This window comes from Arachis ipaensis, chromosome B08 (assembly GCF_000816755.2).
Source record: "Arachis ipaensis cultivar K30076 chromosome B08, Araip1.1, whole genome shotgun sequence".
Classification (NCBI taxonomy): Eukaryota; Viridiplantae; Streptophyta; class Magnoliopsida; order Fabales; family Fabaceae; genus Arachis; species Arachis ipaensis.
Genome location: NC_029792.2, coordinates 110,294,090 through 110,310,754, shown reverse-complemented (window position 1 = coordinate 110,310,754; position 16,665 = coordinate 110,294,090). Strand labels below are relative to the sequence as shown.

At 34.5% G+C, this 16,665-nt stretch overlaps 2 protein-coding genes and 1 long non-coding RNA gene across 3 annotated transcripts in view; 1 reads left to right on the top strand and 2 right to left on the bottom strand.

Moving 5' to 3' along the window:
* On the top strand, positions 402–7,778 carry LOC107613039 (cationic amino acid transporter 2, vacuolar-like; the record flags this gene model as incomplete). Its single annotated transcript, XM_016314872.1, is given in 15 exon segments — positions 402–579; positions 965–1,166; positions 1,817–1,901; positions 2,346–2,461; positions 2,463–2,484; positions 2,666–2,784; positions 2,873–2,969; positions 3,089–3,261; positions 3,364–3,430; positions 4,714–4,872; positions 5,243–5,510; positions 5,624–5,729; positions 5,914–6,026; positions 6,303–6,378; positions 7,330–7,778. Coding segments are annotated over 15 exon segments (1,923 nt in total). The 3' UTR covers positions 7,490–7,778.
* On the bottom strand, positions 14,136–15,306 carry LOC110266016. Its single transcript, XR_002352837.1, has 2 exons — positions 15,099–15,306; positions 14,136–15,030 (listed from the first exon to the last, which is right to left on the bottom strand). It is a non-coding gene; the product is annotated as an uncharacterized LOC110266016 (long non-coding RNA).
* LOC107611975 (protein DETOXIFICATION 43-like) overlaps positions 15,773–16,665 on the bottom strand; it is an 18,774-nt gene continuing 17,881 nt past the window's right edge. Inside the window, exon 12 of the mRNA XM_016313832.2 lies at positions 15,773–16,275. Within this exon, the coding sequence (XP_016169318.1) occupies positions 16,230–16,275 (46 nt within the window). The 3' untranslated portion in view covers positions 15,773–16,229. The remainder of the gene's footprint in view (positions 16,276–16,665) is intronic.

Below are 16,665 nucleotides of genomic sequence, written 5' to 3'. Positions count from 1 at the left end.
TTTATTTAAAAAAAATAGAAAACTGAAAGGCCACGAGTCCACCGGGACCTATATAGGCTATATTATATAACGACATGGCAAATGGGTTGAAGGATGGGAAGAGAGAGAGAGGAGCATACGCGTAAGTGCATAACCATCAGTCCATCACCATCCACTAAGTAGGAAGGGGGGAAGGGAGAATTTCTCGTTCTCTCGCTCTCTCTCTCCCTCTCTCTCAATACATCGTTCTTCCCCTTTTCCTTATAACGCCACATTTTATCTCTCTGTTCAGTTCTCAGTGTACCAGCTTGGCAGCTTCACCCAACAAATAACAATACCAAAACCTTTTTTACCAAAAAAAGAAAAGGAAAGAAAATTCTGCTGCTTGAAAAGAAACCCGAAAAGAGGAGAAGCAAAAGAAGAATAGAGTTGAGTAAGTGATGGGGATTTTGATTGATTCACAAGAGGGTGGTAATAGTAATGGAGGTCAATGTTCAAAGATGTTCTTCAATAGGAAGAAGAAGGTGGATTCTGCACGCAAGAACACCTCTGAGCCTCAACTTGCTAAGGAGCTATCTGTTCCTCAACTCTTGGCAATTGGTAATTCAACATTTCCATTTTTTTCAAAATTTAATTTAATTTAAGTTGTTCCACCCTCCCCCATCCAATTTGAGTGAGGTTCCCTACTTGTGTGATCTTCAATTTTTGAAAGAAACAAAAATGAACCCTTGGAACTGAATTTATGTCTCTAATGAAAACTCAGAAACTTGGCAAAATGAAACTAGAAGTTAGGGTAATTACAATGTAACAAACTATAGACTACAATAGGTATACGTGCAGAATAATTTGGAGGTTTGTTGGAGTCAGTTAAAGGAGGTTTGGACTTAGTTACGGATGGTTATAGTGGTTGCCACGGGTTTTGAACATTAGGATCTATAATTGAACTATACTGTAAGGTTGTTTTATTTATTTATTTTGGGTTTAGGTGTTGGTGCAACAATTGGTGCTGGTGTATATGTTCTGGTTGGAACAGTTGCTCGTGAGCTTTCCGGTTCGTCTCTGGCAATTTCTTTCCTGGTAGCTGGATTCGCGGCTGCTCTTTCGGCTTTTTGCTACGCGGAGCTAGCTAGTCGTTGTCCTTCTGCTGGGAGTGCCTATCACTACACATACATATGTGTTGGGGAAGGGTAACAACATTTCTTTTGATTCTACATATTTATTTCTCTTGTTATTAGCTTGAAAACCTTTTTAATCTAGTCCTTGCTTTGCTTTCCATGGAACTTCTAGTTATGAAATGATATTGACTCAGCTTATTACAAATAGAGATTGAAGTGCTTCTGTTACTTGATTCTTTATTTTGTTATTCCCTTTTTCCCCGTTTCCTTTAATAGTTATGATGTCAGGGTGATATTGATACTGGGGTTTTGGAATAGCGTCTGTCTGTATAATCCTGTGTGAAAGAGAAAAGGTGGCCTGTGTATAATCCTGTATAATCCTGGGTTTGGAATTTTTGTCTTTTATTAAAACTTCTTTTTGAATTGGAGGTCTATGTCAGTTTACTGTAATAGGTCTTTTATTGAAAAAAAGAAAAAAATTATTTTAATTGAGAGAAAGTTAGAGTAGACGGGGACTTAAGGAGACTTTGAAGGAGCTGATAAGAAGAGATTTAAGCATAAATAGCTTGAGTCTAGACATGATTCATGATAAGGCACAATGGTGTTTGATTCATGTAGCCAACTCACCTAATTGGAAAAGGCTTAGTTGTTGTTGTTGTATTCAATTGAGACTTGATGTGCTTTGATGAATAATTGAATAGAAAATATTGTATTCTTTGCAGAGTTGCTTGGTTGATTGGCTGGGCCTTGATATTAGAATATACAATTGGTGGAGCTGCTGTTGCTCGGGGCATAACACCCAATTTGGTATGATGTTCGTTAAACTTTTCTATTTAGGTTCTGTTTTCAGAGAAAAATTAGGGTTGGGGGGAGGGGGTAGCATTTCTTAGGGTTGATTCACCTCTCCTTCAATCTTTCCGCTCTTTCTTTTTCAATATGTTTTTTAGTGGTTTTTCTTGTTCAATCATTTATTACTCATTTTATTTGAAATTAATTTCTTTATTGTTAGTAATTCAGTGAACAAAACAATTTTGTTGGTGTTTGGCTCTAAAATAATCTTATTTTTCCGTGTCCCATTTTATTTTCTGAATTTCAGAATTCCGTTGGATGATCTCCTTGTATATGTTATGTATGTGATTATGTAATGTAATAAGTAATGAGAGTAAGATTATTTGTTTCAAATGTGAGTAAGATTATATATTTATCTTATGCTACTCAATTATTGATAGAAAATAATATTTCTTTGGTTAGGCTGCTCTTTTTGGAGGTGAAGACAATCTACCCATCTTTTTATCGCGTCAGCATATTGCTGGGATCAATATTGTTGTGGACCCATGTGCAGCAATTATGATATTTGTTATTACTGCACTTGTGTGTTGGGATTAAAGAGGTACTTTTCTTTTTGAATCTTCTTCTCTAATATGTTTTTTGAATTTCCCGACTTTAGGTTCATGCAACTTGTTGCATGTTTCCCTTGTTGCGAATCCGACTATTATTGTGCTTTATTAAATCCATTCAGACGTCCAAATATGTTTTAAGATCCTTTTTATTTGAATGGTTAAAAAATGCAGAGTATAATGGTTCAAAGTATAGTCACATCAGTGAACATGTGTGCTTTGATGTTTGTCATAATTGCTGGTGGTTACCTAGGATTCAAATCTGGATGGCCTGGATATGAAGTTCCTACAGGGTACTATACATCTTTGTTCTGCTCTATCATTTGTATGTTTGTTCTGTTCTCGTTACTGAATACTTGTCTCTTGCTCTTTCTTTAATAGATCTTTTCCATTTGGGGTAGATGGAATGCTTGCTGGTTCTGCAACTGTCTTTTTTGCTTATATAGGTTTTGATGCAGTTGCCAGCACTGCCGAAGAGGTATAGATGATGATGTGATGCACCCCTTTTTTTTCTCCTCGCCTATAAATATGATCCTCAACTTTGTACATAATTGAGGAAATTATTACTTGTTAATGATGTCTTGCTTTGATTAACAGGTGAAAAATCCTCAACGTGATCTGCCACTGGGTATTGGTGGTTCATTGTTTTTATGTTGTGGATTGTATATGATGGTCTCGATTGTTATCGTCGGTTTAGTACCTTATTATGCTATTGATCCTGATACCCCAATATCCTCTGCATTTGCTAGCCATGGAATGCAATGGGCAGCGTAAGTGAATAATTAAGTTACCTACAGTGTGTTGGATTCCTCATAAAATTTAGGCAGCCTAATAAATGAAGTGGTTATCTTTTTTCATAATTGTTTTTGCAGTTATATTATAAATGCCGGGGCTTTTACAGCTCTATGTGCATCATTGATGGGTGGGATATTGCCCCAGGTAAATCTACTGGAATCTCTATTTCTCTATTTATGCATTAGAATATGAAATTCTTTAGTTTATTCTTTCCCCAATGATTGTGCAATTTCGCTTGCTATATTGCATGGTTATAGGGGTTCATGCCTTGGATGCATGTTCCGGGTAAAGTTTATCATTTTCTAAGCGGTTGAAGATGCATATCAACCATTGAATGTGAATATTAAATTATTCATTCACGTCATTTATAACATTGGTCCTTGGGTGTTGAATGCAATATAATCTGTGTGGAACAGTTACGAAATTCTACATCTAATGATACATTGTGCAATTATACATTATTATCTTGTAATGAAATGAGTTTTAGAGGGAGAATTAAATGATAGTTGTAATTAGAATGAAGTAGGTGTTAATTTGGGATTCTTGCAAGTTATTTATAGGCAAAAAGTGCCATTAAGATGCTAGGACTACTTTTAACACCTTGAGGTTAGAGATACCAAAATGTGCACACCTTAAAGAGTTATGAACTAGTTTGCATAAATTTAATGTTTAAATTAACAACAACATATAAATAACTAAAGTTAAGAAGAGAAGTAAATTAGGGCTATAATTGACAATATGTTGAGGCTAGATGTATGGAAGCCTTAATACCTTCTACCATTTATCTCAAATATTCAGTCCAATAAGAATTTACTCAATTTGTTCAAGTGGTAGAGTTGCATTATGGATTTGCTTTCCTTCCATTTTCTTTGTTTCGGGATGTAGAGTGTTGTTGGTCACTTTGTTTTCCCCTTTTTTACTATTTTAGAAGGTAACTGATTGGTGCTTGGGTGCCGTGGCACTTTTTCCCACTGTAAAAACCTAGTTTTTTGATAAGCTAATCTTGTAAAACATAAAAGACTTTCTCCCAAAGAACCTCTACTTAATAAAATAAAAATAAAGTCAAAAGGTGCTTGCCCCAACCAAGAGGTAGTGCGCCTTAACTCATAACTAGTATTTGGAGGCTTTTCTTAATCCAGCCAATGGCCTACTGCATGCCCTTTGGTGCCTTTAACCTATAATGGATTCTTATAGTCTGGCAGTAATTCCATTACTCTGATATCATCAATCTTCTATGCTTGAAGTTTATGCAGTAGTGTAGTCTACTGAATTCATTTATATATTAGGTGTATTTATTTTCATGCTAGTTTCGGCTTTATTCTATGATTGCTAGATGTAGGTATCAGTCTTTACCCTGCTTTTATCATAGTCTTGTTTTCAGGAAAACTATTTAATTATTTATATATGCTTTGTTTAATGCTTCTCAGCCAAGAATCTTGATGGCTATGGCAAGGGATGGGCTGCTACCACCATTTTTTTCGGACATAAATAAGCACAGTCAGGTTCCTGTTAAGAGCACAATTGCTACTGGCCTTATTGCTGCAATTTTGGCATTTTCCATGGAAGTCTCTCAATTGGCAGGGATGGTATGTCTACTTTCACAACAGTCATGATCCATTATTGGATCATATGCTAGGAAATTATTAAAAAAAAAACATCTCAATCTGAAAACTTATGCTATTGTGGTATACAGAATAGATTTTTTGTTCCATATATTATTTGATGTCAGACACAATTTGACTAGAAGAATGAAAACCATTCAATGAAGCCATTGTCTTCCATTTTAGTCCAGACAACCTTTATTCAATTTGTTCCTTTCTTTAATAAAAATAAATTTTGGAGCAGTTTTTATTGCCTGTGTGGAATTGTCTAATACCGCCATTAATTATTGTATGTAAAGGGATATTAGTTCTTTGTACGGTTGTATTAAACTGTATTTGGCTTGTTTTCTTGCAGGTTAGTGTGGGCACACTTCTTGCATTCACCATGGTGGCAATATCGGTGTTGATACTAAGATATATCCCTCCAGATGAGGTTCCGTTGCGCCCTTTTCTCCAAGAACCAATTGATTCAGGGGCAGGTGGATACATTTGGAGCTGCTTGGAGACAGGTTGGAAAGATAAGGAGGCAGTTGGTACTTCTGGGAACCGAAAACCTTTACTTGTGAAAGAGGATGTATCAATTGAGTATCCCCTTATTCCTAAGCAACTTGCCATTGGCAGCTGTGAGTTATGCTTTTCTTCTCTATTACCAATCTCCCTCTCATACATAATGCAAATTTTGCTGCTCAAGATTTGTAATCAATGTTGTTTTTGCCCTTATTCTTTTTGGGTGCAGATTTACACGAGGGTAATAGACGAAAGGTTGTTGGGTGGGTAATAACATTGACATGCTTAGGTATACTTGTCCTCACATATGCTGCTTCGGACTTAACCCTTCTCAGGTTGGTTTACTGGCAGATTTTTAATTCATTCATTTTTCAAGTTTAGATATCAAAATAGCTGAGCAGCTAATTTTCTGAAATTTTGATGCTAATTGAAGTTTGTATGCATTTGGATTGTGTGGACTTGTCCTCACATATTTCTTGATGTTCTCACTTCTCAGCATTCTGTGTTTGCTTTTACCAGTTCGGTTCGCTTTGGATTGTGTGGGGTTGGTGGCTCTCTTCTTTTGTCTGGTTTAGTCTTCCTAACCTGCATAGATCAAGATGTTGCAAGACACAACTTTGGACACACTGGAGGTATGGCCCAACATTATAATCTTATGATAATAATGTTATGCAGTTATTGTGAGCATGTGTCTTTATCGAATGTGACTAGTTTTCACGCTATTTACTATAACATTAGAAAATTGCAAATTATGAATAGAATAGATTGTCCGTGGTTACTCGGGTATCGATAACACCAAGCTTTACGCTGATATTTTTATATGAAGTTAATTTTTATTGTCCTCCTACTGCCATATATCTCCTTTTAGGTTTGGGTATAAAAGATCACTTCTTTTAATCTATTTTCAGGTTTCATTTGCCCACTGGTGCCACTGCTTCCCATAGCTTGCATTCTCATCAATTCTTATCTACTTGTTAATCTTGGGTAAGTATTCGTCAATTCTAATAGGATTTCCCATTAGCGGCTTTTGAATGACTAGAAATCCAGATTTTCAAGAAAATCTACATTGTTTTCGTATTGGCAATGCAGAAAAATCCGACTAGGAGTGTCTATGTGGCAATCGTCAGCTTTTTCCTCTGATATGCCACTATTTCTAAAATTTTTTACCAAAAGGCCACATTTTTCAAATTATTTACTCAGATGCAATTGTTTTGCCACCGTGGAAGGCACTTGCTATTGGATGCGCTTCCTGTTTAGTGTTCTCTACATGGAAGACACGTTCTGCTTAGGTGTCTCCTAGTCAGCACCAAAAAATAAAATACATAGTGTCACTGGCAAAATGATGGCTTCTGAATAAATAGTTTGAAAAAAGTGTCATTTTTGTAAAAAGTTTTAGAAATAGTGGCATAACTTTAGAGAGTAGCATATTGAAAAAAAAAAAACCTCTCACTGTTGTCATTGCTGTTGACTTGTTATTATTTTTAGGTGAAAACTCAGGTGCAGTCGACTTCATGTGAAGTTGATAATTGAGAGTCGTTAGATAATTTAATTGATTTGACTAAATTTTCATCTAACGGTTCTCAGCTATCAACTTCACGTGAAGTCGATTGCACCTGAGTTTTCACCTTATTTTTATTGGTATTACATTATTGGGTAATCTTTTATGTGCTTAAAAAAGAAATGTAAAGATTATTCTGCATGCTGAAAATTTCATTATAGCATGCTAGTAATTTGAAAAGTGGCAATATTTATTAAGTGGGGATTTTAATTGCCGCACTCATGTTTAACAATACATCAACTAAGCTCTGTCGTTCCTTGTTTTAATAACGGAAGTGTGCTTCTACTGAATCTGAACTAAAAACTAAGTAGCAGATGGACAAACAAATAAGTCATGGTCCATTATTTTGATTCATGGTCGCTGTTTGTTTCTTCCAGATCTGACACATGGGCACGTGTTTCAATATGGCTCGCAATAGGGCTAGTTGTTTATGTATTCTATGGCAGAACGCACAGCTCCCTCAAAGATGCAGTTTATGTCCCAGCAACGCAAGTGGATGATACTTATCACTATCACACCACCACGTGTCTTGCTTAATAATCCATGTGAAGCTTACTAGAAGCCAAATTGTATAGAAAATGTATAGAAAATGTATCTCAAGATTAATAGATCAGGTCATGGTTTTTTTTGGGTCATATTTTAGGTCATGGTTGGTTTGTTTCTTGTAAAATACCAACATTCGGTTGCTCATTATGATAGGCAAACGTATTTTCATGATTTCATCCCAATATAAAGTTGTTGGGATAGATCCTTAGTAACTACTATTCTAGTAATCTTTTGCCTTGCATGGGGTAATTCCGTAATTTAAATTTCAAAAATGCTATTTACACACAAAAATCAGGTATTGTGTATTTGTGTATAAATACGTATAGTTTAATTTATTTTTAATGTATATTTTATATTTTAATATATATTCTATTTTGGTGGCCGATTATAATGTAAATTTAGTATAATTGTTTAAAGTTTTGGTAGTTACTATGGTTGCTTAGCCTAGTAAAAATGTGTAATATGCGTACATTTATAATTGGTTCTTGTGTATATTTTAAAAAGATCAAATTGACTCCTATTTTACTTTTATTTATTTCCAAATAAATTCAAACTTGCCCATTTTCCTTGTTCTGTTTTTTGAATTGTTTCATATAATCGTAATTAGCAGTATCATGCAACTAGAAATCACATGTTGTGACTTAAGTTTTAAAGGGTTAGCTTATTACTTAAAAGGTCTGTAGATGTAAGTTGCCTATTTTGCTAATACTTTCTTCTAGTTCACATATCACATGTTTGTGTATCGTCATCATTAAATAATTTCGGTTCATTTAGAATTTGATTTTTGGTTCATTCTGGATGTATTTTTAGTTTTGAGTGAATTTCTGATCATTCAGTTTTGTTTGTGTACTTGTTTTCAAACACAATCATTAAGTAATTTCGGTTCATTCTGGATTTAAATAAGGTACACTTGGTCTGTGCTTGTTTTGAAACGAGTTTGTTTGTGTATTGTCATCATTAAGTAATTTTGGTTCATTTGGAATTTGATTTTCGATTCATTCTGGATGTAATTTCGATTCATTTTTGAGTGAATTAAGGTGCATTTAGTCTTGTTGTTCTTTACAATTCGAAACTCTTCTTCCTCATATCCTCTCTTGAGAGGAATATGTTAGGTACCAGACAAATGACACAGCAAAATATAGAGATGAAAAATTAGAAATTTGTATAAAATATGGAAACAATTGAATAACTTTCTTTGAGAATTACAACTTCTCTCTATCACAAGGAGACTACAATAACACCCTCTCTTGACAAAAGGAGAACACACTTCTCTCTATCATATATAGGAGAAAACTACTCAAAGAAATATTATGTTATTCTATCTTGATGACTTGATTGAAATGAATTAAAGAAAAACTCAATTTATAGGTGAGTCTCTTTAATATGAACCATCCGTTAATTAGAGGTATATAATTCTTCTCTTTTTCAACCATTAAAATTCTAAGGTTATAAACTAAGATTGTTTATTACCTTTCATTTTATTTAGTTATTATTTATTTATATATTTTCTAAAATTAGCTTTACTATTTTTTCACAATCTCCCACTTAAAACTAATTTTGATAAATTTTTAAAATTCATGTTGCTCATGTATTCCATAGGCCGTATAAGGATCTACACCATTCAAACTTTTCTGTGTTGATTGGTTTTGTCATGGCATCTGCTAGGTTATCTTTCGTGTGAATCTTCTGCATATCAACACTTCCTTCTTCTACTACTTCCTGAATAAAGTGATATTGTACTCCAATGTGTTTTGTTCTTGAATGAAAGGCATGATTCCTTGCAATGTGCAAGGCACTCTGACTGTCACAATACACAGAAATCTTCTGTTGTTTGTGCCCGAGTTTTTCTATCAACCTTTGGATCCAAATAACTTCCTTGCATGCTTGTGTAGTTGCCATATATTCAGCTTCTGTAGTAGATAAAGCTACAACAGTTTGTAATTTAGATAGCCAGCTCACAGATCCTCCTGCAAGCATGAACACATATCCTGTAATAGATTTTCGTTTATCAAGATCACCTGCAAAATCTGAGTCGACATATCCATTGAGAATGAATTCCGATCCTCCAAAACATAATGCAACATTCGAGGTCCCTTTGATGTATCTCAAGATCCTCTTAACAACATTCCAATACTCTTTACTCGGATCTGCCATAAATCGACTTACCACCGCAACTGCTTGAGCAATATCTGGCCTTGTACAGATCATGGCATACATAAGGCTTCCCACTGTTGATGCATACAGTACTCGAGACATTTCCATCCTCTCTACTTCACTACTAGGGCACATACTTGAGGATAATTTGAAATTCATAGGAAGTGGGGTTGAAATTGGCTTACATTCTTGCATATTGAAGCGTTGCAAGATTTTCTTCAAATAATTCTTTTGCGATAGCCAAATCTTCCTATCTTTTTTGTCTCGGTGAATTTGCATCCCTAAAATCTTGTTTGCTGGTCCCAAGTCTTTCATATCAAACTCCCTAGCCAACTGTGCCTTCAATTCTTGGATTTGATCTTTGTTGGGACCTACCACCAACATGTCATCCACATACAACAGTAGAATGATGAAATCATTATCACCAGACCTCTTGTAATAAATACAATGATCTGAACTAAGTCTGTTGTATCCAAGGCTAATAATGAAAGAATCAAATCTCTTGTACCAACACCTTGGCGCCTGCTTTAGACCGTACAGAGATTTAGTTAACCTGCAAACCAAGTTTTCTTTTCCTTGTTCTTAAAAACCTTCTGGTTGGAGCATATATATCTCTTCTTCAAGTTCTCCATGAAGAAAAGCAGTCTTTACATCTAATTGCTCTAGATGTAAATCAAATGCAGCACACATAGCCAAAACTACTCTAATAGTAGTTAGTCTCACCACTGGAGAAAATATTTCATTAAAGTCAATACCTTCTTTCTGAGCATATCCCTTGACAACAATCTTGCACGATATCGTTCCACCTGATCATTACTATCTCGTTTGATCTTGTAAACCCATTTGCTACCAATGGCTTTCCGACCTGCTGGAAGTTCAACAAGTTTCCAGGTATGGTTCCTATGTAATGCCTCAATTTCTTCTTGCATTGCTGTCATCCACATAGAAGCGTCTGGATTGCGCATAGCCTCCATAAAAGTTGTTGGTTCTCCATCTTCTGTCAAAAGACAATATGCATCATGGTTTGTCAAAATATAATTTGAGTGTCATGATGGTATTCTTCTTTGTCGAGTGGATCGACGAACTTCTATGTCATTGGCCTCTGCTTCTTGTTCTTCGTGCTGTGGTTCTGCTTCAGAAAAATCACCTTCTCTGCATTTTTCATCTATTTGAAACAGTGGTTATCTCTTTAACAGTGCTGTCATTTTCTTGTTCTTTTTGCAATTCATCTTCTGTAAATATCACATCTCTACTGACAACTACCTTGCGGGCAGTGGGATCCCACAGGCGATACCCCTTAACTTCGTCAGCATAACCCCAGAATATACATTTTCTAGACTTTGGGTCTAGCTTTGTTCTTTCTTAGGAATTGTACATCACGTACACAGGACAACCAAATATATGTAAAGAAGAATAATTAGGTGGCTTACCTTGCCACATCTCCATTGGTGTCTTTAACCCAATTGCAGTTGATGGTGACCGATTTATCACATAACAGGCGGTTTTAACAGCTTCTGCCCAAAAAGACTTGGCTAAACCTACAGTTTGCAACATAGCTCGTGCTCTTTCTAGGAGATTCCTATTCATTCGCTCTGCTACACCATTTTGCTGAGGCGTATATGCAATTGTGAATTGTCGTTGAATACCTGCTTGCTTGCAAAATGTTAGAAAATCACCATCAACATATTCTCCTCCATTATCTGTCCTTAAACACTTGATCTTCTTTCCAGATTCAAGTTCTAACTTTGCTTTGAACTCTTTGAACATCGCAAACACATCTGACTTTTTCTTGATCGGGTACACCCATAGCCTCCTAGAGTAATCATCAATAAATGATACAAGATATTTTGCTCCTCCTAGGGACATCTCCGGCGATTCCCACACATCAGAATGAATCAACTCCAATATGTGCAGTTGATCTACCAAACGTCAATCTATGTTGTTTGCTTGTAACACAGTGCTTACAAAACGGTAAGTTTACCGATTTGAGCCCGGGAATGAGATTACGTTCTACAAGAATCTTCAAGCCTCTTTCTGACATGTGGCCTAGTTTGCAATGTCATATCATCGTCATTTCTTCTTGGCTTGTTGAAGCAACTGATGCCTCTGCCTCTTGCAAAGTATCTCCCACAAACATGTATAGATTTGCTATAATCTTTTCTGCTTTTATTACCACAAGAGCTCATTTAACAACTTTTAAGATCCCACCTTCAATATGGGTCTTACAACCAAGTTCATCCAATTGCCCAATCGACAACAAATTCTTCTTCAAGCCTCTCAGTCAAAATATTATTAGTTAAGTTAATGATAAGTTGATCATATGAATCTAGTAGACTTTGAAGTAAGAGCTCTGCACGTTCATTTTTCGCTATGGTATATTCCAACGATGAAAGTTGGAAAAATAACGTATTTAGATTGTTGATGTAATCCGTTGCCGATGTGGACTCACTCATTCGAAGAGTATAAAGTCTTCTCTTCAAGAATATCTTGTTGTGAAGTGACTTGACTTCATATAATTTGGTGAGAGCATCCCAAATTTCCTTTGCTGTCTTTTTCTCTGCTACACTTGATAAAACTGAATCAGCTAGTGCCAAGTGTAAGTTTGCAACAGCATTGTTGTCCATCTCCTTCCATTTTTCATCTGTAATTCCAGTGGGTCTACCTTCAATTGCTGTCACGCAATTGTCTTTTCTCATAATGGCTTTTATCTTCAATTTTCATATGGAAAAATTACTCCCACTGAATTTTGGAATTTCATATTTTGCTGCCATTTTTTTAGACGGTAACTCGCAGCGGAAAAAAAAATATATTAATCAGCGACCTTTGGCTCTAATACCACTGTTAGGTACCAGACAAATGACACAGCAAAATATAGAGATAAAAAATTAGAAATTTGTATAAAATATGGAAACAATTGAATAACTTTCTTTGAGAATTACAACTTCTCTCTATCACAAGGAGACTACAATAACACTCTCTCTTGACAAAAGAAGAACACACTTCTCTCTATCATATATAGGAGAAAACTACTCAAAGAAATATTATATTATTCTATTTGGATGACTTGATTGAAATGAATTAAAGAAAAACTCAATTTATAGGTGAGTCTCTTCAATATGAACCATCCATTAATTAGAGGTATATAATTCTTCTCTTTTTCAACCATTAAAATTCTAAGGTTATAAACTAAGATTGTTTATTACCTTTCATTTTATTTAGTTGTTATTTATTTATATATTTTCTAAAATTAGCTTTACTATTTTTTCACAAAATAAAACCAAGAAAAAAAATCAAACAAAAAAAGAAACAAGAATAGAAAACTCCTCATCATGTTCTTCTTCTTCTTGTCTTGTTCATCTTCTCCTTCTTGTTTTTCCTTATCATAATTCTTCTTGTTTTACCCTTTTAACAATAATAAAAACACGAAAAAATCAAATAAAGAAGAAACGCATAATGCTGCAAAATCACTTGATGGATTTGGATGTGTTCTTGTTTATGATTCAATTTTGTTTGTGTGCTTGTTTTCGAACGCAATCATTAAGTAATTTCAGTTCATTCTGGATTTAAATAAGGTGCACTTGATCTGTGCTTGTTTTGAAACGAGTTTGTTTGTGTATCGTCATCATTAAGTAATTTCGGTTCATTCGAAATTTAATTTTCTGTTCATTTTGGATGTAATTTTGGTTCATTTTTGTGTGAATTTATAATCATTCAATTTTGTTTGTGTGCTTGTTTTCGAACGCAATCATTAAGTCATTTCGGTTCATTCTGGATTTAAATAAGGTTCACTTGGTATGTGCTTGTTTTGAAACGAGTTTGTTTGTGTATCATCATCATTAAGCAATTTCGATTCATTCGAAATTTAATTTTTGGTTCATTTCTAAGTGAATTAATGTGCATTTGGTCTTGTTCTGTACAATTCAAAACACATAATACTGCAAAATTACTAAGGAGAGAAGGAAGAAAAGAAAAAAAATGCAACAACAACAACAACAAAAGAATGACGATGAGGAGAAAACACGCGAAGAAGAAGTAACGCGAAAAAGAAGAAGGAGGAGGAAAAGAAGGAGAAGGAGGAGGAGGAAGAAGAAGACGACGACAATAATAAATACCTGTGCGTATAACCACGCTCTTTTTGTGAGAGTGGTTTTTGTTAGTGTTGAATCTACTTGGTTGAACTTGGATGACAATAATACTTAGATGTGTCTGTAAATTTTAATATACTGACAGTATAACACAATCGTCCAATCACATCCATTTTTTTAAATAATTATTCATGCTATCAACATAAAAAAGTAATTATTTTTTCTAACGCAGTGTTACATAATTAGATGCACGTATAAAACTACTTTACATGTATATCAAAATTAAATTTCATATATATATCAAACCTTATATATATATGTCTGAATAAAAATATAAAGCCTTATATAATATTGTTGAAGTTTGTGAGTATCGATTATGAATCAAGAGATATTGGAGGTTTGATGAATATGGTTCTTGAATGAAGAACACAAGAAGCAGATAATGAACTTGAACACCAAGAGAGATGAGAAAGAATGAGAACACAAGTGTATTGATTACAAATTATCACATACATTCTCCTATTTATAGTCACAACTCTAACTACCTACTACCTTCACTGGCTAACAGATTACGACTCACTAACTACATTCTAACCTTGAATGGTATACAACAGACTATCTTCTTCCTTGAGATACAAGTCACTGTTGTTCTGCTATGTGCTATCTCTCTTTTCTCTATAACTTCTTCTTGCTAACATGCTTCCTTATGAAATGCAAATCCAGCTCGAAATGTGCTGACCTACTGCGAAGAACTGGATTTTCTGCAAGTAAGCAATCTGCTTGGTTGTCGCAATAGATAGTTGGTGGAGTGCGTAGAGGGAGAAGATTTTGGATCCATACCAACTTTGCTTGAGCTGTTGCAAGTGTTCTATACTTTGCCTCAGTTCTCCACCTACTCCCTGCCTATTTCTTATTACTTTTCCATGCTCCCAAATTTGATCCAAGATACACACAATATCCTGTAATTGATTTTCTGTATGTCATCAACGTCTGCTCCTAATCAGCATTTGCAAATGCCAACAACCTAAAATCTTCTGAAAAAAAACCAAGCCTTGATACATGGTAGCTTTTACATATCTCAAGATTTTCTTGATTGCTCTCCAATGGTTGACAGTGGGACAGTTCATATATTGACAAACTTTGTGCATTGAATATGTAATATCAGGTCGAGTTAGTGTAAGATATTGCAATGCCCCTGCAATGGACCTATAGAATTTAGGGTCATCAAATGGCTCAACATCATTTATAATGTAGTTTTGTAGAAGAAACCATTGGTGTTGGAACAGGATTTTCCTGCAACATATTCGTTTTAGTTAATAGGTGTGTAACATATTTTTCCTGTGTAAGTAAGTTCAGTCTACCTGTAATCAAAATGTAATCCGCATAGGCTAATAGAAAAATGATTGAGTCAGTTGTTCTTCGTATGAATAGAAATGGATCTGATTTAGTATTCTTAAAACAAAAAATATGTAAAGTAGAAGAAAGAGTTAAGAACCAAGTCCTGGGAGCCTGCTGTATGAAACCTTGTGGTTTGCTCCATATATACATACCTTTTCATGCAACTCACCATTTTAAAAGGCATTGTCAAAATCAAATTAGACATAATTTTCACCCTCTATTAAGAGCAATTGTAATCACTATTCTAATTTTTTTGTGGTTTGACAACAAGACTAAAGGTTTGATGATCAAAGTCAAATGCCTCTTTTTGATGAAACACTTTTGCTGCTAATCCGGCCTTGGGGTTCCATGGCTTTTGTCCAATGGGGACATTTAACGGCTTGTGAAAAGTGTTAGGGACATGAAACAAACAATCAAGATCAGGTGTAGAAGTAGTGGATGCTGCTATATGCAGGGAGTTCAATTTCAATCCCTGAACCAGGGAGGATACAGGATAAGAATAGAAGGAGCTAGCTGAGATGGAGAAGTATTCAAATATGCACCATATCATTCTTCGTCGAGATAGGAAAGTTAGTATTCATGTTATCACGAAACAACAATTTATAAGGAAACTTTCTTTCATACATGCCTCCTTAAATACACTTTTCCATTTGAAGAGAGACACTTATATCCCTTATCCAAGAAAAAGATACAATTTAGCTCTGTAATCCAGTTTGTGTTTATTAAATGGATTAAGAAAGGGAGACAAGTGTATTGATTTACAAATTATCACGTAATACAACTGACTAACGCTTTCTTGAGATACAACTCATTGCTCTTCTGCTATCTCTCTTTTCTCTGTTTCTGCACTTCCCTTTACAAATATAAACCACCATTATATATATTTTTTGTGATAATTCTTTATTAATCAAATAAAATGACGCTAAAATGATTTTTAACTTGAATGATTCAATATAAATTAAATACACCCATAATTAAGATGATCTGAGTAAAGTAATAAGTGATCAAATCTTGAAACAAGAACCAAAATGATCCTATAAGGTGAAACAGTGATACAGAGCATACACCAAATGAAATTTGCAATGCATATAACATCAGTGGAGTCTAAGAAAACGCCAAGGTCCTGTTCCTGTTCCCATCCTGCATATATGTATTTTAACACTTGTAAACCAACACTGGAAAATAGCATCATAAAATCTTTTTCTTCAAAATACTCATAAGTATTAGTAATTTGAAATTCTTTTCCAAGTTCAACTTTAATTTCAAATTTTTCTTGGAGCAATCAAGAAGAGTGTTAATAATTTTTACAATATTTTATCAGTTCATCTATTGTTAGCGAGTCCAGATGTGAGCCAATCTCAATTTATGTGAACGAGCTTGATTGTTAATGAACTTTGCAAATAGATAATAAGTATATATGTGTAGATAATTGTCCCCAATATAATAATTTTTTTTGCCTCCACACTTAAAAAAAAAAATAATGTGTAAGAAACATTTATGTTATTAGATATTAATACATTAATAACAATT